This window comes from Pelophylax lessonae, assembly GCF_965119305.1.
Source record: "Pelophylax lessonae genome assembly, chromosome: 2".
NCBI classification, from domain to species: Eukaryota; Metazoa; Chordata; class Amphibia; order Anura; family Ranidae; genus Pelophylax; species Pelophylax lessonae.
This window is the reverse complement of record NC_138769.1, coordinates 413,478,680-413,502,767: the sequence shown is the minus strand read 5'-3', so window position 1 is coordinate 413,502,767 and position 24,088 is coordinate 413,478,680. Positions and strand designations below refer to the sequence as shown.

At 42.9% G+C, this 24,088-nt stretch overlaps 1 protein-coding gene across 1 annotated transcript; it reads right to left on the bottom strand.

Moving 5' to 3' along the window:
• Positions 1–711: 711 nt before the first annotated feature.
• Positions 712–18,593, bottom strand: RPL24 (ribosomal protein L24). The gene is made up of 6 exons (XM_082247339.1): positions 18,520–18,593; positions 18,298–18,373; positions 14,620–14,730; positions 11,250–11,386; positions 4,458–4,515; positions 712–838 (listed from the first exon to the last, which is right to left on the bottom strand). The coding sequence occupies exons 1-6, from the start codon at positions 18,522–18,524 to the stop codon at positions 758–760; spliced, it is 468 nt and encodes a 155-aa protein (XP_082103465.1). The 5' UTR covers positions 18,525–18,593; the 3' UTR covers positions 712–757.
• Between the last annotated feature and the right edge of the window lie 5,495 nt (positions 18,594–24,088).

The following is a 24,088-nucleotide window of genomic DNA, read 5'->3' as shown; positions in this document are numbered from 1 at the left end:
CCCAATAAGTTTTCTACACTAAAGAAATCCCAGGTTTTCTATACTAAAAGAAAAGAAATCCCATATTTTTTTTTAAGAGTGCATTAAAAAAAAAAAAAAGACTGCATTTAGGGCCAATTCACACCAAGTGCAGTGACATTTTACCACATGGTAAAGTGTTCGCCAGCACAGGGACACACAGGAAACCGTTGTTTTCTGTGTTCCATTCACACTGCAACAGTCTAGCACTGCAATAAAATGCAGACATGCTGCTTTATCACAGCGCACCGGCTCAAATCACACTGCAATGCAAGGCATGCACATTGCGCCGCCCAACATTGCAGTTAATGAAGTTAACGTTTACTACATGTTAAATAAAGCTGGTACAAAACAAAAAAGGACAGTGTAGTGCTCCGAATCATGCACCACACTTCCCCCAGCCAGGAATGCAGAGCCAAGTGCTGAAGTCGCCCCAGCTGCTCTACAATTTAACAGTGTGAATTAGCCCTTAAATGAAAGGAATTGCATGTTAGGTGCCCCCCCCAAAAATTAAGACTGTAAAGAAACACTATTCCAGGATCCTTGAAACTGGGAGAAGTATAAAACGACATGTATATAGACAGCCAAATACTTGATTTCACTTACACTGTTACAGTATATGGGCACTTTGATTTAGACAAATTATATAAAAGGCTTTCAAGACCTTCATTTTAACTAAACCAAGCAGACCGATTTTTCAAAATAGTAATTTATTGACACATCCAGTAGAACATGTTGCTTAGCGTTTTCCTCCAACACGGGGAGCCTGCATTTTTACAGGCTTGGCAATCTTCTGCTTGGGTGCAGTCTTTGATGGAGCCTAAAAAGAATGAAATTAGAATGAATGTTTCATACAATTAGAATAGTGTGAACAGCAAATGTTCCATACAAAAACCATGAAGTCAAAAACTCAAGGCCCCCCCGATGTTCTTTAACCACCTCAATACTGGGCACTTTCACCCCCTTCCTTCCCAAACCAATTTTCAGCTTTCAGTGCTCTAGCACTTTGAATGACAATTACTCAGTCATGCTACACTGTACCCAGATGACATTTTATTCATTTTGTTCACACAAATAGAGCTTTTTTTGTGCCATTTATTCACCACTGGGGTTTTTTTATTTTATTTTTTGCGATATAAAAGCAAACATTTTGGGGGAAAAAAAAAAAAAAAAAAAAAAAAAGATTTCTACTCTTTATAAGAAATCCAATAAAATCAAATGTATTCATATTTAGGCCACAATGTATTCTGCTCCATGTCTTTGGTAAAAAAGAAAAAAAAAAAAAATTCTGATAAGTGTATAATAGGTTTGTGTGAAAGTTAGAGTCCACAAGCTAGGCTATTGCATCATTGAAAATTGAATAATCCTGATGTACTGACTACCAATTTCATTTCTTGAGGCCCTAAAATGTCAGGACAGTACAAATACCCCCCAAATGACCCCTTTTTTGTAAAAAGAACAGTCCAAGGTATTTAGTAAGAAGCATAGTGAGTTTTTTGAAGTTGCAATTTTTGCCCACGATAGTTTGGGTAATGAAGATTTACTCCACCCCCCCCCCCCCAAACACAAAATTGTCATTAACAAGTTATTTCTTACACATGGCATGGATAAACTTGCAATTTCACCACAATATATATTCTGCTACTACTCCTGAGTATGTCAATACCACATGTGAGATTTTTCCACAGCCTGGCCACATGCTGAGGCCAAACATCCAAGTAGCACCATCAGGTACTCAGGAAATAAAATGTGTAATTTATGCCTGTCCCATTTTTGACGGCCCTGGAGCAAAAGGACAATAGAATTACCCACAAAATGACCCAATTTTGGAAAGAAAACACCCCATTGTATATTCTACAAGGTGTAATGAGTCTTTTGAACATGTCATTTTTTCCCACAAGTTTTTGGAAAATGTGGAAAGAAAATGAAAACTTTTTCACACACACACACACAGTTGTCAATTTATAAGATATTTCTAACACAGCATGTGCATAGCAAAAATGACACCCCAAAACACATTCTGCTACTCGTCCCGAGTATGGTGACACAACATCCAATTAGCACCGTCAGGCGTCCCAGGAGCATAAATTACATATTCCCCGAGTACGATCACATTTTTGAAGGCCCTGGATAATTTGTTTAGTCATGTGGACAGATGTGCAGCAGATATGGTCACCGGGACAGATGTGCAGCAGATATGGTCACTGTTGGGGACACTACCTGGGTGATCAGTGAGTAAAAAGCAGTAAAAGTGCTGTAAACGCACTAATATCTAGCTGGCAGCACAGATCTGCTCTGATCCTCACTGACCGGCTCTGTGTGAGAAGCCGAGCCGATCGCCATTACGGCTGGGATTGGACACAGCCATCGTGTGATCAGGAGGGCCAATCACAGAGCCCTCCTGCCGAGTGGTGTTACGCTGTATCTGGGGGACACCGGCACACCAGGATGGCGCAGCTGCGCAGAAACCCGGCTGCGCGATCTCCCTCCTTCTGAAGGATGTTCATGAACGCCCCCACCCGGCCATATATGTGAAGTGTTCCATATACAATATAGTGCAGCGCAAGATAAAAAGATAGTCCATAGACAGCAAGATCCCAATCCAATTCGGGTTGTGCAGGAAATAAGGAAACAAGTCAGTCCCCTTCACCAGTGAATACACCGCGCTCAACTGAAAATGAAATAGCGCTTTCCCCAAGGGGTTAATCACCAGGAACACTCCTCAGGCAAGGGATTCTATCAGCTGCTCAAATCCGGACTCATCAATGTGCATACCATATATAAAAGAGCGAGATACTCTAGGTGCTCTCTTTGTAACACTTTATTTTTAAACATAAAAGAAGGTATTGCACTTACAGTTTGAAATGAAAGCATATTAGAGCATATTGTTCTCTTCAGGTCACTGTGCCTCTAGACCAGAGAGACACGGTGCCGATGCATACAACACAGCTTCAAGATGCAACTGATACAAAGGATGGCAGCGGGCGACGAGCAGCTCCACTTCCCGTACGCTCATCGTTCAATAGGGGACCCCCACTGATGAAGTCCCCTATTGGACAATACGCGCACGGGAAGTGGAGCCGCTCGTCACCCGCCACCATCCTTTGGATCAGCTGCATCTTGAAGCTGTGTTGTATACATCGGCACCGTGTATCTCCGGTCTAGAGGCACAGTGACATGAAGAGAATATGCTCTAATATGCTTTTATTTCAAGCTGTATGTAAGTGCAATACCTTCTTTTATGTTTAAAAATAAAGTGTGTTACAGAGAGAGCACCTAGAGCATCTCGCTCTTATATATGGTATGCACATGGTGAGTCCGGATTTTAGCAGCCGATAGAATTCCTTGCCTGAGGAGTGTTCCTGGTGATTAACCCCTTGGGGAAAGCGCTATTTATTTCATTTTCAGGTGAGCGCGGTGTATTCACTGGTGAAGGGGACAGAGTTGTTTCTGTATTTCCTGCACAACCCAAATTGGATTGGGATCTTCAGGTCTATGGACTATCTTATCTTGCGTTGCACTTTATTGTTTATGGAATATTTTATGAGATAGCAGTGATTTATCTTGTGTTCAGCTGAAATATTTTCTTTAATTTTACATCATCTGTCTGCGCTGATTGATTTTTGTATTAGGATATGTGAAGTGGCCGGGTGGGAAGTTGAAGAAATCAAATGCTGCAGCCTAAATTTACCTTCTAAAGTAACCCCCTAAATTTTTAGGGCAAACGAGCTTTACTAAGGTTTTAGGGGTCCCAGGGTGTACTGGACATAATGCAAGTCCTATAAGGCAAGGCTACAGATTTATAGTGTAAAGCCTGGTCACTGATCATCCCTTTAAGAGACATAAGGTAGACTTGAAATTACGGAAAGGATTAGATGCAACCACTGTTAGGCCATAAAATTTCCAACAGGCTACTGCTATGGTCAACCAGAGCAGGGAACTTCACTGAATTTCAGCTGGTTCCTCAGAAACTAACCAATGTTTGCAGTGTATGGCCAGTTATCTTTTGCTCAAGAAAACTAACCCAGAAGGCACAATATAAACTTGACCCAGGCATGTCAGATATGTAGCTCTAGAATGCAACTTTCTATCCTCTATGCTCCTGCCTCACCTAAAATGTCCCCGCCCCCCCCTTTTTTTTTTTTTTTTTACGAGGACAGGTAGGCTCTTCTGGAGCTACACCGGAAACTTAATTTTACTACAAATGTAGAAAGAAGAAAACCCGATTTTTGCCATAAATTCTTAAAACCCAGTGACAAAACTCCTGGCCGCAAAACAATCCCCCATCCATTGCTAAAGTGAAGTTTGTAACAAATTAACATTTTCCTTTTTAAAAGCACATTGCCCTTGAAAAACCCCAACTTGCTATCAAAACAGGCTTAGTGTATAGGTTAAGACTTTAGCCACTTAATACAGGCATTAACTGGAATGTTCCTTACCTTAGCTGGAACAGTTTTCTTGGTGGCCTGTTTAGCCTTTTTTGCCTCTTTTGCAGCCCTTTAAAATTGGAAAACACATTTTGTTTAAGAGACCATTTGAAACCATAAGTACACTAAATAGTTTGACCTTTTAGAGCTTTAAGTTGGTGTATTAAGGCCTTTATGCAAACACAGAATGGCATCTAAATACCATGATTAATGGGCTTAGTGAAGAATTTGATTCAGTTTATAACTGGCCTATTCATGAAAACATGATATCTGTCCCATTATTTTGCGTTACTCTTCCAAGATTGACTCTTCAGACTTATATAGAATCACTTGAATTCTAAGTTGCTGCCATGTCAACCACCAGTATTCTGTCTTCCAGCTACCAAAAAAGCATTACAGACCTATACTTTGTATTCCTTTTACAAGATTCCTGGAAGAAGCTGTGTGGGCACGCAGCGTAACGCGTAGGACGCCAAACCGGAAGTGACGTAGCGACAATACGATTGTTATGCATTGGGAAAGACGAAGGAAAATGTGAGTCTGTTATTTTAAATCTGTTTTAATAAAATCACCAAACGGTACTTCACTATTGTGGCCCCATTTATTTTGGAGATTCAAAGGCTCCACACACACCCCTTGGAATATCGTTTGAAAAGGGATAAGTGTGAGAATTAGTGACCGGATCCATCAACCATAGAAAAGGAGGAAATATCACATATGATACCATACAAAGCTGGTTATAAAGCCAATTGAGGTGAGCGCTTAGGACACCTAGTGGCCACTGCATGGAAGAGCACCTGCATGAATTTTGGGAAAGAAAAGGCGTCTGAATATACACCACCTTATTTATATATATAAGGACACTTTGGCACTTTTTCACTTTTGAATTATTTAATTATTGTAAGCTTATAAGCACATAATTTATCACTGGTACTTTATTTTAACAATTTTTGATATATTTAAGGATTGTTTATAGCACATATTTACATCACTTGTAAGAAATATTTTATTTATTAATGAGAATTTTTTTAAATTTTATGCACTGGAGAATATTTATATAATTTTATGCACTGGAGAATATCTATATAATTTTAGCACAAGGGATTTATTATAAACATTTGAAAGCACTGAAAGTAAATGTATTTATTAAATGTAATTAGTATGAATAACATGCACTAAGCACCTTTTAAGCGCGGTACTCCCCCGTTATAAATTTCTGAATTGCGTAGGTTACCAATAACAGTACCTGCAGCTTTAAAGGAATTAAGGATTTATATAAAGTGACAGCGCGAGAATTTCACCAACCCAATATATCACCAGTATTCTGTCTTCCAGCTACCAAAAAAGCATTACAGACCTATACTTTGTATTCCTTTTACAAGATTCTGTTATTCGACAACATTAGGCACACCTAGTAATCGATAAGACTTGGGTTAGTGCCTTGTCAACTATCCTCTCAGGCTATTAAATCAGATTACTCAAGGAAATCGGATAATTTGAGCATAAATCTTGAATTACTCTTCTCTTTAGAGAACTGGTCCAACAAAGTTTTAGTTAAAGGTGGAGCTCTGTGGGCCAAGCAAACTCATGGTGCTGTATGAGTGGATACTTCAACCATAATATTGCCCAGTCATATATCCCAACTCAGTTTCTATTCACACTGGAATGTTGGATATCTGAGCACATTTGCATGCCAGCATATCTAGCTGCATTCGCCATATTAAATGAGCCATGAAAATGTTTGTGTCAAGCCAAAAACATTTTAGTTCTGGATTGAGGAAGGGTTAGGACTAGGGTTTGTACTGCTGAGACCTCCCGGGATTACACCAACACCACTGTTTCACCAGATGGGAAAGTAAAATCGCCAACAAGAACAGAAATCTGACAGATTATGATCACCTTCTACTAAAGAAAAGTATACTTTGATTACTCTGTGGTGGTGTTTGAGAATTATCTATACTTTGGCAAAAAGTCAGGACAGAAGCGAGGTAGTACAACGCTGACGTGGATTCTATCTAACTTTATCCAAAACAAACTTTTCGGTTGGACACAAGCCAACTCTCGAGCTTCTATCAAAAACAAGTGGTTTTGGCAGGAAGGATCCTTGAAAAGTCTGGGGTGACCTGAAATTTGAAAGTCGCTACCCTGTCCACTGGTTAACACACTGGGGTTAATTTACTAAATCAAATTACCATAAGCAGGGATAGGTTATGGAATGTCTATTCTACACATAGCATTCGTAATCTTTGAATACAGTTGGATCCTATCTCGTGATCGAGATAGGGCTCCGGTAGTTATTTAGGTGTGAGTGGAGGTAAAATGTTTTTTTTACATTAATGCAGAGAATGCATTAAAGTAGAACTTCATTCTCCCAATCAACATTGATTTTTGATCCTCAAGTTGCTAGCATTAGCAAATAGATAAAAAAGCAGATTTAATTTTTTTTTTTAATTTCTTAAGTTACTTTGTTTTTTCACCTAGGCAAATTAAGTCATACATCCCAAGAGTCTTCAGGAGGGGAGGAGAGGGGGGGGGGGGGGGGTTTGCTCAGCTAAGCACACTCCTGCATGCAAGCTTGAGCTAAGGGCAGATGGATTCCAGGAAGTAAATGCTACAAGAATCATTTGCCCTAACTCAAGATGGTCATGGCCAGAAATGATAGGGGTTGTTTTTCAAAGTGATTTCTCAACTAAATTAAGCGTGAAGATATGAATGGATTGGGGAGTGTGCTTTGAATAAAAATGTTTTAGAGTGTTTTTGGTGCTCAGATACAGTAAAGATCCACTTTAAAGTGTTTTCTGAATTGCTTTGCTGAGAAGATGGAGGGCTACTGAGCTGCCATCTCTAGCGGAGGTAATAAGTCCGGTACAACAGTTTATGAAACCATGTTTGCATTGGCATCTAATACCAGTAATAAGAGCTTGATAGCCTGGCAGCCTTGGAAGACATGGTATGGAAACTGTGGGAGAACAATTTAGAGTACAGGGGGAGAGCTTGGGGGAAAAGACAGTATATGTACAATTATCCTGTTACTGATTGTTGATGGTAATTTTGACTCCTATTATTCCTTGTTTCGAGTTGGTTGGAGCTTGGCTGGTTCAGCACGGACTGGCTAATGCAGACAAATTCCCAAATGTGGGCTGAGGCCCGTTAAGTGTGAACATTTAGAAAAGGGTACGCTTAAGCTAAGATCCGACCTGGATGTATGGTTTTTTTTACTGGTTGGCAACATTTTAGGTTTTCCTTATGTTTAGACACTGCTATTTTTCTTTGATCTTGAGTTTGTAATCTGTTAAACTTGTTTGTGTTACAAATCAATAAAAATGATTTAAACTGTTTTTTTCTTGGGAACCAAGATTCTCTTCCTTTAAAGTATGTTACACAGAACAGTGCTTGTGCTGTAATTTGGCCCCCTGGATCACTGAAAAAAAATCTGACTGATCCTGCCCTCCCACTGTAAACTGCAGAGTTCATCATGGCTGCTAAGCCCCGACACCGGGGTCAGTTTACGTATCTCCGTCATCTGCAGCTCTCCTATCCTTTGTTCCCTCTCTCCCCTTCCCACCTGTCTCCTGCTGCTGCTGAAATCATATAAAGTCTTGTGTGTTTCCTAATGACATGTGCTCCAGTTTCAAAAAAAAAAAAAAAAAAAAAAGTCTATACCCAATTTCAGAACACTGCTCAGCGCTCATATGATCAGCCGTCTCTCTCTGCCTCTCGTCTCAGCTCCACCCACTGCAGCTGTCAGACAGGGAGAGGAGAGAACCAGCCAGTCACGTGAGCGCCAAACAGTGCTGAAAACAGGTATAGATGGCTTTTTTTTATAAAACAGACAGGAGCACCTGTCATTAGGAAACACAGGATTAAGTAATCACAATGGGTTAACCAATTAAGGTGAAAAAAACCTACCTTTATAACCACTTTACACATCAAGAGCTGGCCACAGCCATGCTACTTAAAGCAGAGTTCCACCCAAAAGTGGAACTTCCGCTTTAGGGAGTCCTGACCCCCTGACATGCCACATTTGGCATGTCATTTTTTTTGGGGGGGGGGGGGAGTGGGTACCTAGTTTTCACAGGTACCCGCTCCCACTTCCGCTCAGAGCGCCGCGCGCCCTGAACGGAGGTTCTCCTCTCCCCCTCCCTCCCTGCAATCTTCTGGGACACGTCAGAGGTCCCAGAAGATTGCCGGCCAATCACGGCGCGCAGCGCGACTCGCGCATGCGCAGTGGGTACCCGGCTGTGAAGCCGCAAACTGTAACAGCCGGGTGCCCACAGCAGTGATGCCGGCGCCGAGGGAGAGGATCGAGGCTTCGGGCGGCCGCATCGCTGGACCATTGGACAGGTGAGTGAATGGCTGGAACTCCGCTTTAAGTAAAAAGCAGAGACTACAATAAAGTAGTTCAGAGGGATTAGATAGGCTGAGTTTTTTTTTTTTTAATGAAAAGGTACGGCTGTTCTTTAAAAGCTCACCACATATCTACAATCCAACCACCCTTCTAGCCAGCATGAAGCAGCTTTGATGAAGCTTTTAAAGCAAAAACCCTCCAAGTGTAGGGAGGTTAAATAAACCTTCATTCTTAATGAAGTGTGCAGACTCACTTTAAACAAGCTTCTACAGCTTCTTGAAGTTTGTTGAAAGCCTACTAAATCCTGTTTAAAGTGATAGCAGTCCCATTAGGATGTGTAACATACACATTGAAAAGCTGTTTGCATAAAGGTGACAACATTTTTTGGAAGCAAAGGTGGAACAATGCCACACATGGCTAATTTCCATTCCACCTTGTGTGGAGATCCGCCTACTCATTGGGGGTGTCAACCCAAACATGTGCTCCTGGATTGGACCTGCATATACAGGTGTCTGACTTACTCTGCAGTAGATTGTAAATGTAAGCTAATCGAATGAGTCACTTGACAAACTTACTCTATAGAGAATGGTTATTGTCTTTGTAGAATATAATTTACGAGCTTCTCTGATCAGCAGTGTGCTGTGTATACTGTATTTACTCTAATAAAATTGTTCAATACAACTTACTAAAAAGTTCCTGAAGCATAATGAAAGCTTTTTAGTTTAAAAAAGCGTGCTGTAAACATTTTCTTCACATACTGAAGCCCCTATGTACAAAGCCAGAGGCATACTTATGGGTTTTCTGGCTAATAAAAAAGGTAAGTTCCTGCACTCAGAAAACTGACATTTAAAGATTAAAATGTCTGACTGGCTAATTTTAAGGTGCATCTTAAATCTAAAATTGAAGCGATACACCACACATTATTCAAGTCCAAACAGATAAGTTGATGTAAGACTCAAATTTTATATAAAATACAACATGTTTTGGGGGCTAAACCAGGGCTCGACAAACCCCGGGCGCCAGGTCGCATTGCTGACTAGAATTAGCGACCTTGGCGCCTGGGGTGCACTGCAGGAGGTGTCCTGTCCCCTTTGCGCCCCCCCCCCATCCACTCCGAGTGCACGGACTACCGCGCCACGCGATAATTGAGGCCGCTGCTTTTCCGCCTTCTTCAGTGAGAGAATGGGGAACTGGCGCCCTCTTTAAGGTGGCCGGGAGTTTGAAAAGCAGTCACTAACGGATGTTTCCCCTGCCTGTCCTCAATGCATGCCCATCTCCTTCCCAAGAGGAGATGAGATGGAAATGGAAGTTTTTGCATGCTTCATCTCCCTGTCCACTTACCTTTGCTTAAAAGGTAAGTGGACAGGGAGTGTGTGGTTATTTTTTAAATTAAAAAAAAAAATTCTTTCAATTATTAAAAAAAAAAAAAAAAAAAAAAAAATATATATAATATAATATAATATAATATAATATAATATAATATAATATAATATAATATAATATAATATAATATAATATATATATATATATATGTTTTTTTTCCACAGCGCCATGCCACACAGCCGAAGGCCCCTTTCACACGGGCTGTCTGATCAGGTCCGCCTTTCAGTTTTTCAGGCAGACCTGATCGGACCCTTCAGTCTCCTCTATGGAGCAGTAATCTGCCGCCATCTGATCCTGTCTGCCAATGGACGGATGGTGGTTCTATTGTCTATCCATCCCGATCATATGGCATTGGATCATATGGCATCGGATGGAAACAGACAGACAGTCTTTCCACTTGATTGCCCTATAGAGGAGAGTGGGGTTCTAGTTGTCTTTATGTGTAAATTTAGTATGTTATTTTTTTTGGAAAAAAAAAAAAAAAAAAAAAAAAAAAACAAGTTTAACAAACTGGCTCCTAACTTTAGCTGGCTCCTAGATTTCAGGCAAATTTGTCAAGCCCTGGGCTAAACTATGTCTCCTTAGTGGGAGCTTGATGAAGCGAAAATGTTTTAAAGACTCAAATAGATGACAATATTGTGTTTAAAAGGATAAGCACAGCAACCGTCAGCAGCTGGATCAAGACTGCTTGAACCAGCTGCTGTGCCTAAATTCACGGACAATATTCTCATCGGAGTCTGCAGTCTTTGCATCTTCGAGCTTTGATGACGTGTGTAGAGTTCGGACCACAAAAAAGCATGGGCTTTTATAAACCACTTGGGGAGTGAGATATCTTTTAGACTCAAATATTATGGTGTGGCACTTCAGGCTTAGGTATCTTGACAAAACAAAGGTGATTTTTAGAAATCTTAAGATGTGCAGAAGTTGCCAGCCCAATGTCCAAAAAAATACCATGGGATGACAATCAACCCAAATGTAACGTACTCTGTTAGGCCAACATTGATACATGACAGATTAACTATAATATAAATTACAATCAAATGTTATATAAATGAGAATGAAGCTGGCCTTACCTAATTGCTTGTTCCCTCTGAGCCTTTCGAACTTCAGGCTTCTGGTTTCTCTTGGCCATAATTTCAGCCAGAGAAGCACCAGTAATAGCCCTCTGGAACTTCACTGCACGGCGAGTACGCTTTTTCTGGACTTCTTCCTGAAAAGATTAAACACTTAAATGAACCACACTTTTCAAACCTTGGTATCACAATGTAAGTTTGAATGCTGCATTTCCACTTACAGCTGCAGGAAAATCCTTAGGGCCAGTTCACACCAGAATCATGCAAAACACTGTTCATTTGAATGGGCTGAAATCACACCAGATAGCACAAAACTAGTGCAGGCACCAAAACTGCATGGTACTATGGCACCATGCAACCTAGTGCCCACAAACTGCAATTGCAACCTGCGTTTGGAGTTCTGTTAATTTATTGGCACCCCCAGCAAAGGCTGTGCTTTTTGAACACTGCCGAAAATGCACAGTAAACCTTCCCTAGACCAGGTTCTGGTGTGATCAGGCCCTTAGGTGGGATGTCCAAAATATAGTAATTGTTTACAAAACAATAGTGTTAAAAACTTTTGAATCTTCAGACCTGTTTAACACAATATGATTCAGATAATATTTATACCAAGCCAATGTGTTTGTAACCACATTTAGCCATTTTGTTGACCAAAACAGTTCTTGTAGTAATCCACACTCAGGAGCTCAGAATATGCAGCACATCAAACTAAAACTTGCGAAAATCCAAATGACGTTAATGTCACAAGCATACGTCCCAATATAAAACAAACCAGATTAAAGTTTTAAGGCTGGTCTGATGAAGACTGGTGCCTGAGGCAATTCCAGTTCTTAGCACCAATACTTAAGAGCAAAAGGTTTTCAACAGAACTAGAAAACATTGAAAAAAAAAAAAAAAAATCACAAATTTTCTAGTCACACTTCATGCAAAATAGAGTTCCCTAAATTAGGTAGGATATAGCTACGTACCCCTTTCTGTCAGATCCTTTTCTCTTGTTATTCAAAAAGGGCTTAAAAGAGGACAGACCCTGACACAGGAAGCTAAAGAAAGTTACAAGCTGACAATGTCCTAAGGATCCCGAAAACCATACCATGTGCCTATCAAGACCGTGTCACTTTCTTAATGGGTCAAGCCTGACCCTCAACTGCCATCTCACTGTTCAGCTTTTGACCTTACTGGTTTTACTAGCCAATAAGGTCCACTCTTCAGACATGGCATAATAGCAGTAGAAGGGGGATTTAGCTTGAGCCAAAATTAATTTAATTTCAAAGGATTCTCTTACTAACAGGTAATGGGGCATTTTTCAATTTGCAGGACATTTGGAGTAACTGCAGGCAAGTTTTCCTTTTTGATATACCAACGAAGGGTTAGAACTTCTAGGTTTTGACATCCCTGATCACACTGAAGAGAATAAACTATGTTTTTGTCTTGGCAACATGCTAGTCACAGAGGTGAAAACTCCAATGCGATGCAGCAGCTTTTTTGTACGGTTGAAGGTCCATGAACATTCTTACTTCCTGCCTCAGTGACCAAATTGTTGGGTGAAACCTCATAAACAGTGCCACAAATGGCAAATACCCCAGAGGTTCCAAACCCTACCCCATATAAAAGTCTCATCTGTATCCAGGTTGGAAATCTCCTCACTGCCTGTCCTGGTCTCTACTCAGTGGGACAAGTAGTGAGTGGACCCTCCAATATGACAGCCATAAAAAGTTTGTTTACATGATACAGGGCTAGTATCACTTCATAGGATTATTTATTTATTTCAGGTACTTATATAGCGCTGTCAATTTACGCAGTGCTTAACATATACATTGCACATTCACATCAGTCCCTGCCCTCAAGGAGCATACAATCTAAGGTCCCCAACTCACATACACAGTAGGGCCAATTTTTTTTTTTTATACAGGATCCAATTAACCTACCAGCATGTCTTTGGAGTGTGGGAGGAAACCCACGCAGGCACAGGGAGAACATGCAAACTCCAGGCAGGTAGTGTCCTGGTTGGGATTCGAACCAGCGACCCTCTTGCTACTAGGTGAAAGTGCTAACCACTACACCACTGTGCCGCCCCATTATCAAGATTCCCAGCTGTGCATTTTTCATCCGAAACACTGGCAACATTACAGGCCAAGACACCAAACTCAATGTTAGTCAAAATGTGAAAAACCCACCAAAAGCGCAACTAGAAATAGCCACCCACAACATATGCAGTTCCATTGGTTTCTAATCCGATAATGAACATGTCCCATCTCAATTGGCTAGTAGGCTGTGACACTAGAACACTGGAGAGTAAAAAACTTTTCTAAAGCAGAGTGGTGGGCTGCTGTGCGGGCAGTGGCCCCTAGCACTGCTGTAGCTGCTGGCAGCTCTGCTTTGCTGCAAGAGTAAAAACATGCACAGTAAAGCCCCGTACACACGTACCGATGGTCGGCATACAAATGTTCCTCTTTTCTCCCCGGGATGTCGGTGTCTGTTGAAAAGTGCAAAGACAGCACAAGGACAGCACAAGAATTTTGTCCGCAGACTTCAGCTGACTGCAGAAGTGATGTCATGTAATGGTTAACTTTCCCTGTGTTTTTTATTTTCTGAGCATGCCCAGTCTTGCAAATCTGCAGTCTGTCGGCTGATTTCTGTACTGACAGGCGAACAATCGTCCGTTCTGGTGTCTGCAGACAAAAATTTTCATGTTTGCAAGAAAGACTTGTCCGCAGACATCTGTCGGAGGCACCATACTAACACGCGTACAATCGGCAGATCTTTCGTCCGCCGACGTTTGTATGACGACGATCTGTGCGTGTGTACGGGGCTTTAGAGTGGATATCGCCCTCATACAAAGCACTGCTGATAGCTATTTATACAAAATAAAGTACTAACCCTCCATAGTTTCCATATTTGCTCTTGGCATCCTTAGCTCCTTAAAGACCACTTAAAAGCATTTAGGCAGCAATCCACCTAGCTTTTAAGGAGCTGGATATGCTTCCCCACACTAATGTAAACAATCCTACATAACTGCTACAATTTCACCAACTGCACAAGGAAAGAAACTGACTGGCTGCTATAATCAAATACATTTTGGGACGCTCATTTCTCAAATGCATACAGACAGCTTGTTTACAATTACAATGACTGAAAGGAACAGTTTGGAAATTGTCAATGCTGGCCTTCTTTGGAAAATGCTAGTTACCTGGCTGTTATGAATCATGTACCTAGAAAATGCGAATGAGCATCAATTTCATATTTTATCTACCTCAGATTGCGTTAAGGCAGCATGAAAGCCAGGAAACAAACATTAAACCAGCAACTCCTTCATTTGATGCACCATAGCAATGATCAATAGCAAAGTCTGCACTGCAGAAGCGATACATACTGACTGTCCTTTCTTGTGTTTGCGTCTGTACAGAACAGTCCAGTTGATTTGTCGAGGGTTCCTCTTGGAAAGGAAGGCGGATTCACATTTTGCATTCAGAAACTGGAACACCTAAATAGAACAGAAACCAAATCAGACCATACAAACACTTTTTAAAGTTAATGTACAAGATGTTTAAAATACAGACGTTCAGCTAAATGTAAATTCTTTCAAAGTGTTCTTTTTTTCAAACCTTGTTTCTATGTAGTGTATCATGAGCTAGCTATATCTGCTGCTTGCATACGCTGCAGACCTTGTTACCTGCGTTCGAGTACAACAGGTTGTGCTTTACTGTTACTTCTTATAAAGTTTAAATTAGCTAATCTAAAACAATGCACTCCATCTGTGACCAACTGGTTTTGTCAATGTGCTAGCTAATCTATAACTAAAAAAAAAACACTGCAAATCTAATTGAAAACATACCATGTTCCTTAACCCCCTTTACAGCTAGCCAAAAGGGTGGGATTTAACGCACACACCCCATCGCTGGGCATCCAATGTTTTTGAAAGCCTTTATTAGATTACAACTTTAGATTTACAGAGGTCGAGTGCTAGAATTACTGCCCATGATCCGATGTTAGCCGCGATGTGTGGAACGATCGCTGTTTGCATGTGGGATCAACGTGCGCGCTAGCAAAGGGGCACTCATTTTTTTTTTTTTAACTTTATTTTTACAGTGTCGCTTTACTTTTTTTTGGAATACTTATTGCGGTCACAAGGAATGTAAACAATTTGTGACAGTAATAGGCACGTGACAGGTACTCTTTATAGAGGGATATGGGTCTATAAGATCCCAAAACCCTCCTGTGCCCTTAAAAGCATTCAAAACATTAAAATCTGTGTTTGAACATATTTTGATTTTTTAAATGGTGCCGTTGACATTTAGGTAAACCTGAAGTGATGTCATGTCAACGCTTCCAGATTACTATCAGAAACAGCTGGTTGCTTGGGTCTCCCTGTGGGATGAGAGAGCCTGAGCAAGCCATGAAAGGGGGGCATCCCCTCCTGCTGCGTGTAATAGCAACTGAGTGGCTAGTTAGCCTCTCTGATTGCTATTACTAGAGCGCTGATGGCTGGCTCTAAAAACACAGTAGCAGGGTGATGACCACTGCGGGCATCATCCCAGTAAACCCACTGAAAGTCGCTGATTAAATGGATAGTCCTGCTGCAAGGCAATCCTTTGTGGCATGTGTATACTCACAAGGGCTGCTGCTTCTGTAGCAAAAAAAAGTGTGGTTTTGGGACGGTACAAATGCAGCTCAACTGCGGGGTTTTACAGCCCCCCAATCACAAGTGTAAATGAGCCTTAAAGGGATTGTAAAGCTAGAAGGTTTTTTTATCTTAATGTATTCTATGCATTATGAAAAAAAAAAAAAAAAACCTGTGTACAGCAGCCCCCCTCCAGCCCCTTAAGTTCACCTGAGCATATCTATCCGGCAATGTTGCAGGAGTATTCAAGCTGCCTGGGACTCCCCTCATTGGCTGAAATAGCAGTGCGATTGATTTAGACCGCAGCAGGAGCCATTTAGCCAATAAGGACAAAGAGGGCCCCCCATAAGCTTTCTGTGGGGGCACTCAGAAGGGAGGGGCAAGGCACGCTGGCAAGGGACCCAAGAGGAGGCTCTAGGCCACTCCGTGCAAAACCACACAGGTGCAAGTATAATTTACAGGATTTATATAGCGCCAACAGTTTACGATCGCTTTACAACTTGAGGGTAGACAGTACAAATACAATACACTTCAATAGGAATCAGAGGGCACTGCTCAGAGCTTACAATCTAAGAGGGTTTAGAGATACGAGAGGTAATTGTGGGGGATGGGCTGGTGGAGAAAATAAAAGTACAGTTAGGTGGTTGCCAGATAGCTTTCTCTGAAGAGATGCGTTTTCATGGATTGTCTGAAAGTGGACAAAGCAGGATACAGTCTTAAAGTGCACAACATAGGAAGAAGATAGTTGAACAGATTGGGGGTAGAGCATTCTAGAGGATGGGAGAGGCTCGGGAGAAGTCCTGGAGGCGAGCATGGGAAAAGGTGACAAGGGGACTAGAGAGCAGGAGGTCCTGGGAGGAACGAAGAACAATTTGGTTGGCATTTTGAGCCGAGGTTAGTGATGTAGCTGAGTGCCAAGTTATGGATGGCTTTGCAAGTTATGGACAGTAACTTGAATTTGTTGGTTGAGTGGCAGCCAATGGAGGGATTGGCAAAGAGAGGTAGCAGACGCTGAGCGATTTGTAAGGTGGATAAGCCTGGCAGCAGTGTTTATGATGGACTGAAGGGGGGGATAGCCTTTTTAAAGCCAAGCCAATGAGAAGGGAGCTGCAGTAATCGAGACGAGAGATGACCAGGGAGTGGATTAGAAGCTTTGTGGTGTTAGGAAGGGACGTATCTTGGAGAGGTTGAGGTGGCAAGCTTTGGACAGTGTGGCCGAAAGGATAGTTCAGATTACACCTAGGACAGGTTTGTTATTTAAATAAAAAAAAACAAACACTTTACAATCACTTTAATGTACATGACCTAAAACAAGCCTAAGCAGCCAATCACCAAGCCTGGACACTTACCTGAAGGAGGGGATTGGGGCTTTAACACTGACCAACAGTGCAGAGGGAGTGTAATGGAAGGAAGAGACTCTTACTGAGCTGAATGGACAAAGTGACACGTTCCCTAATTGTTAGCTATGTGGGTGACACTTGTGTATTGTCAGGAGCTGGGAGACACTGTGTGTGATGTGACAACAGAGCAGTATTAGGCTGGTGTGGTGGATAGTCCTAGTCGAGGCCTGAGTATTCCCCTACAGAGCAGTATAAGGCTGATGTGTACAGTCCTAGGCAAGGCCTGAGTATTCCCCTACAGAGCAGTGTTAGGCTGGTGTGTATAGTCCTAGGCAAGGCCTGAGTAATCCCCTACAGAGCAGTATAAGGCTGATGTGTACAGTCCTAGGCAAGGCCTGAGTATTCCCCTACAGAGCAGTGTTAGGCTGGTGTGGTGTACAGTCCTAGGCAAGGCCTGAGTATTCCCCTACAGAGCAGTGTTAGGCTGGTGTGTATAGTCCTAGGCAAGGCCTGAGTATTCCCCTACAGAGCAGTATAAGGCTGATGTGTACAGTCCTAGGCAAGGCCTGAGTATTCCCCTACAGAGCAGTGTTAGGCTGGTGTGTATAGTCCTAGGCAAGGCCTGAGTATTCCCCTACAGAGCAGTATAAGGCTGATGTGTACAGTCCTAGGCAAGGCCTGAGTATTCCCCTACAGAGCAGTGTTAGGCTGGTGTGGTGTACAGTCCTAGGCAAGGCCTGAGTATTCCCCTACAGAGCAGTGTTAGGCTGATGTGTATAGTCGTAGGCAAGGCCTGAGTATTCCCCTACAGAGCAGTGTTAGGCTGGTGTGTATAGTCGTAGGCAAGGCCTGAGTATTCCCCTACAGAGCAGTGTTAGGCTGCTGTGGTGTACAGTCCTAGGCAAGGCCTGAGTATTCCCCTACAGAGCAGTTTCTGGCAACCTGTCTCTATCCCCTCAGAGGCCTACTCTACTTCCTGTATGCATTTAGAAGGCCCAGGCCTATACCACACATCCCCGCAGCCAGCTCTCTCTCCCCCGAGGCATGCTGGGAGTCCTAGTCCACCCCGAACAGCAGCCCGCAGCCATACCTTGCCGTCAGTCCTGGCGTAACGCCGGCCATGGCCCGGGTAGATCTTGTAACCGCTGAAGCTGCACAGCTCGACCCTACAACGAGAAAATAAGAGGCGGTGAGTAAGAGAGCTGCCCAGGGCCACCCGCCGCCCATGTTATCGGAGCGGAGGAGCCGCCTGACAGGCAGGATGACAACGGATTTCATTCAGAAACATTTCACTAATATCGCCTCAGCTTACTTCATGGCGCCGGCTAAAATGGCGAAGAGGAAGAGAGGATTGTGGGTAATGTCTTATATATAGACTCGCCGGCAGGGGGCGGGGACGCACGCCGTGTAACACATTCACTGCTGGGGTGAAGTCACTGGAAGAAGTCTATATGTGTGTATGTGAGCCAAAAACGAATGTAATGTATTGCATCTTAGCAGCCCTAAGGCTGGATTCACACCAATGAGTTTTTTTAGAAATGCATTTCATTTTTTTAACCACTTCTGGACCAGAAGGATTTGCCCCCTTAATGACCATTTTTTGCAATTCGGCACTGCGTTACATTAACGAAAAAGTGTGCGGTCGTGCGACGCTGTACCCAAAAAAAATTGAGGTACTTTTTTTCCCACAAATAGAGCTTTCTTTTGGTGGTATTTGATCACCTGTGCGATTTTTATTTTTTGCGATATAAACAAAAAAATGCGATATAAACAAAAAAAAAAACAATATTTTTCACATTCTGCTATATAACATTCCCATTAAAAAAAAAATAAAAATCAAAGTTTTTTCATCCTTGTAGGCCAATTTGTATTCTGTTACATATTTTTGGTTAAAAAAATTGCAAAAAGCGTATTTTGTTTGGTTTGCGCAAAAGTTATCGCGCCTACAAACTTCGAGAAAGATTTATGTCATTTTTATTTATGTTTTTTACTAGTAATGGCGGCAATCTGCAATTTTTTGTGGGACTGCGACATTGCGGCAGACAGCTCGGACCCCTGACTGACATTTTTGACACTTTTGGGGGGGACCAGTGACATTACTACAGTAATCAGTGCTATAAATATGCACTGTTACTGTAATAGTGACACTGGCAGGGAAGGGGTTAACCCAGGGGTGATCAAAGGGTTAAGTGTGAGCTTAGGGGAGTGTTTACTAACTGCATGGGGGATGGGCTTGTGAAATGATCCGAGACATATGATCCTATATAGAAGGATCACATGGGCTCTGTGATCATTCCAGGGAGAAGAACGGTCAGCTGTGTTTACAACAGCAGACCGTCCTTCTCTCTTAGCGGGGAGCGATCGCAAGTGCCCGCCGGCAATCGCAACCACCAGCCCTGTGCTTTGGCGTCCTCGCTGCCTAGCGGGATTGGGAGCGTGCCACCGGCGGTGCATGCTTGCCCCCCAACACCACGCACACAACCAATCTAGGGCTATGTCGTTTCGCACCGCCGAGCTAGCTTGCCGCAGTAAAACTGCAGCGGGCGGTCGGCAAGTGGTTAACATGGGTTCCTATGGAACACGTTCACATCAATGCATTTTTGTGCCTCTGCATTTTTGGAAAGGGTCGGGGACTTTTTTCCTGCAAAATGCAGCGTTTTGCATGTGATTGCGTTTTTAACCACTTGCCAACCGCTGCAAGTACATTTACTGCGGCGGTCAGCCCCTCCTGGGCAAAGTGACGTAGTACTACGTCGCTCGCCCAGGAGTCTGTAGGGGGCGAGCGCGCGCCACCAGAGGCACGTTCCGACACCGCTCGTTCACTGAGGTCCCCGCGCGAGTGACCGGCGGCTCTGATGTAAACACAGCAAATATAAAGTGGTGTAGTGTTAAGACCCAATAATTTGGGACACATAAAGAAAATACAGCAGCTATATAAAACCTCCTTCACTAACGGGATAAATGAACTATAAACAGATATGTATACAGCGCTATATAAAATCAAATAAAGTGACAATGTGCATCATATAAATCAATAAACTAGCTTAAAGTGCAATATATATTCCTCTTAAGTGCAATATATAATGTCAATAAAGTGCATTCAAAGTAAAGTGCATAAGAGTCCACTAAAATATGAATATAACCGTGGGTTAAAATTCAATAAAGTGCTTGATAGATGTTTCATATAAAAGTGCAAGTGACACCATCACCGTTTAGCCACCAGATGGCCTCTCACCTCACTGAAGCATTAAACCAGCATTGAATCCTCAATATGACCAGTATAAGGAATGCCACTTCCTGAATCGATCTCACTGAAGCATGATTAAACCAGCATTGAATCCTCAATATGACCACTTCCTGAATCGATCTCTCACCATCCCATGGACATGATATGTGAATAAAGATAATGAGGCATCTAAGTGTACACTGCTATTATCCTTTAATTGATTCACATTCAAAGTAGAATTGCACTCACATGAATCGGCACAATGGGCTTGTGCGGACCGTACACGCCAAAAACAGTAGCTGTCGGGAGCCGTGCTGGTGGGTCGCTGCTCGTCCGTCCAGGTCTCCTCCCCCTATACGCTTGGCATCTTACGCTTTCGCGACACGACTTTCTCAGTAGGAGTCCTTATTTTCACCTGGTGGTAATACCTAGTAAAACACTTCCTGTGTATAGGCAGGGCTGCTTATAGAAATCAGGGGAGCCCCTTACAGCCTACCTGACAGGGCCCTGCTCTTCAGAAAAGATCAAATTATATTTTTGCTAAAATGCAACGCCTGCGATGCTATGCTTTGCAGCCATGGCAGAAATGATACCCCCATTGAACAAGACCCATTCAAGTGAATAGCAGCACAGAGTCAATATCTGCACCTCCACAGGGAGTGATCAGTACTGATCACTCACTGTGTTTATTCAGGATAGTGAGCCCCCCCTGCTCACCATCCTGAAATAACCCGCCTGTGAGCCCCCAGCCGCTGCCAGCGGGAGAGGAGAGGAGTGAAAATGGCAGTACTGAGGGGCAAAGGGGCACATAGATTACCCAGAGGGGAATGTTTTTTTTTAGAGTGGACTTACTCTTTAAGCCCCCGTTCACATTAGGTCGCTCCGACTTAGGGGGCGACCTGTGAAGTCGCGTGCACTGCGACTTCGGCGCGACTTGCACGGACTTCATAAAATGAATGTCTATGCAAGTCGCCTCCAGGTCGCCCCAAAGTAGTACAGGACCCTTTTTCTAAGTCGGAGCGACTTGTGTCGCTCCTATTAGAACCGGTCCTGTACTACTCAATGGACCCGACGGTTCGTGACTTGCCAGGCTGACCAAGTCGCCTGGCAAGTCGTAATAGTGTGAACCGGCTCTAAGGATCAAGCACCACACTAACTCTTAATTCACATACATTGGTACATGTGGGGACACATTGGAGGGTTGGCAGTTTTATCCTCACTATTATGTTTATAGTGGTAGCGCACAAGCCTCTGAACTTCTTATTCACATAAATTTAACATATGCAAAGGGAGTGTGGGACCTAGAAGACGAGGGTCACTGTAGTAGCAGCAGCCCCCCCCCCCCAACCCAAAACCTACCCTTGTCCTTGAAGAGGGTATGGTATGTGTTTTGAGGGGGACACCCACCAAAAATAATGTATGGGGTCCCCCTAAAATACAAACCTGAACCCCTGTCCTCGATGGGGCCCTGGTATGGATTTTGAGGGTGACCCCTGCCAAAAATAAAAAGCGTGGGTTCTCTGTCAAAATCCAAACCATACCCATGTCTGAGCATGCAGCCTGGCAGGCCAGGAAAGGGGGAGAGGGGTGAGCGTGCACCCCCCTCCAGACCATACCAGGCCACGTTCCCCCTAACATGGGGGGTACTCTGCCAGGGGGGACCATGGCAAGGTACATTGTTCACATGTTAATGAAGACAAGGGCTTCTTTCTCCCATCCTTGGCCCGGTGGATGTGGGGGTCTGTAGGGGGAACTTCCCAGAATCTGTGAGCCCATTTGAAAAAAGTCATACCCCAATATTTAAGTTACCCATTCACCCAAAGATTTTTTAAAACAAATGGTCTGTTAAGTGTTTAAGGGGGGCCCAAAATAAAAACCAGACCTTTTGGAGTTTCACTCACTCACACAGACATTCACACATATGTACATTGATTCTGATGTCTCTGACTGTCTATTGTATCATGTTCTCAGTCCCTGACCATCTCTTGTATCATGTTCACAGTCTTTGTCTATCTCTTGTATCATGTTTTTAGTCTCTGACCAGCTCTTGTATCATATCCTCAGTCTCTGACCATCGCTTGTTTCATGTCCTCTGTCTCTGACCATCACTCGTATCATGTCTACAGTCTCTGACCTTTGCTTGTATCATGTCTGAAATCTTTGACCATTGCTTGTATCATGTCTGAAATCTTTGACCATTGCTTGTATCATGTCTGCAGTGTCTGACCTTTGCTTGTATCATTTCTGCAGTCTCTGACCATCTCTTGAATCATGTCTGCTGTCTCTGACTGTCTATTTTTCCATGTCTGCAGTCTCTGAACGTCTCTTGAATCATGTCTGCAGTCTCTGACTATCACTTTTATCATGTCTGCAGTCTCTGCCTGACTCCTTTATCATGTCTGTAGTCTCTGACCCTGTCTTGTAAAATGTCTGCGGTCTCTGACCATCTCCTGTATAATGACTGCAGTCCCCAACCACGGGGACGGTCTTCCTCTGCTTGATTTGGATATACCATCCATTTCTACTTCTAGCAAAATCAAAAGGCACTCGTGCCACTCTGTACTTCTGCGACACCTGTCCACTCTATCAGGGGCCCCGAGCCAGAGGTGTAAGGGAAACCTTCCCCATCATGTCAGGCTCCTCTACCAGGTACTTGACAGATCCTTATCCTTGTGGAAACACTTTTTGAATTAAACCTATTTATCTTACTCTCTGTCAGGAGAATGCTCCTGCTCCTCATTCCAGCATCCTGGTTTTAGCTGTGGCATTCACCTTGTCTGTCTGTCCACCTGCAAAGTGATTGATGTGGCCAGTCTTTAAATGGAGCCCAAACCTGATTTAAGCCAGCCAAGCCTGCAGTCTCATGCTTGTGATATTGTGTTTGTTACTCATGCTCCAAGCTCCCTGTTTGTCTGCCCTGCTCTGCTATATTGGATTCCTTAGTTGACAACCTTAGATACGAAATTGACTATTCTCTGAACTCTGCCTGCCTTTTGTCTACAGATTGTACCCTGACTACTCTTAACCTTGCCTGCTGTGTACCTTGACTGTCATTGAACCACTCCTTCTGTCTGCTAACCACATCTACCTGTTTGCTGTGCTCAGCTCGGACTTGCCAAGCACTATATCATTGTGTACAAGACCTGGAGGCAACTAAGTATTGTAGGCCTGCTTGTCTTATGGAAATGGGGCTGCTTTAAGGGAAGAACACAGAAGCCAGCTATAGAGTCTGACCACCTGCATTAGGGGTAAGCGTGATACTCTGCTTGTAAAAAGATTCTGCTGGGAAAACTGACCCAATAAAATGTAACAGTATAGCAGATGCTCGCTATTTGACACATATGGCTTGGGTTATGGTTTATCCTAAATGTAAGATACAACAGTTATAGAAATAGCTTTATAACCTTGTATGTTAAAATTCTAGATTTTTTTTTCTAAAAAGTGTTCAGAAATTTTCTCTGGAAATAGGATAATGTGCATTCAATCTCTTTATGTGAACTTGACTTTTGCTGGGGAGGGTTTAAAGTACCGGTGTACTGAATAATATGTAGGCTGCCATTTGTGAGCTCCTTCTGAAATGATAATGCACTGGCCCTATTATTTTGACGATCAAAGACTCAAAGAAATTGTTAGTATGACAGCCAGGCAACTGACA

Excerpts from the sequence above, each read along its gene's own strand:
- RPL24 (XM_082247339.1), bottom strand. Across the intron at positions 11,387-14,619 it reads AACACAAGAAAGGACAGTCA|GAAGAAGTCCAGAAAAAGCG; the intron begins GTATGTATCGCT and ends TAATCTTTTCAG. Across the intron at positions 4,516-11,249 it reads CAGAGGGAACAAGCAATTAG|GGCTGCAAAAGAGGCAAAAA; the intron begins GTAAGGCCAGCT and ends CCAATTTTAAAG.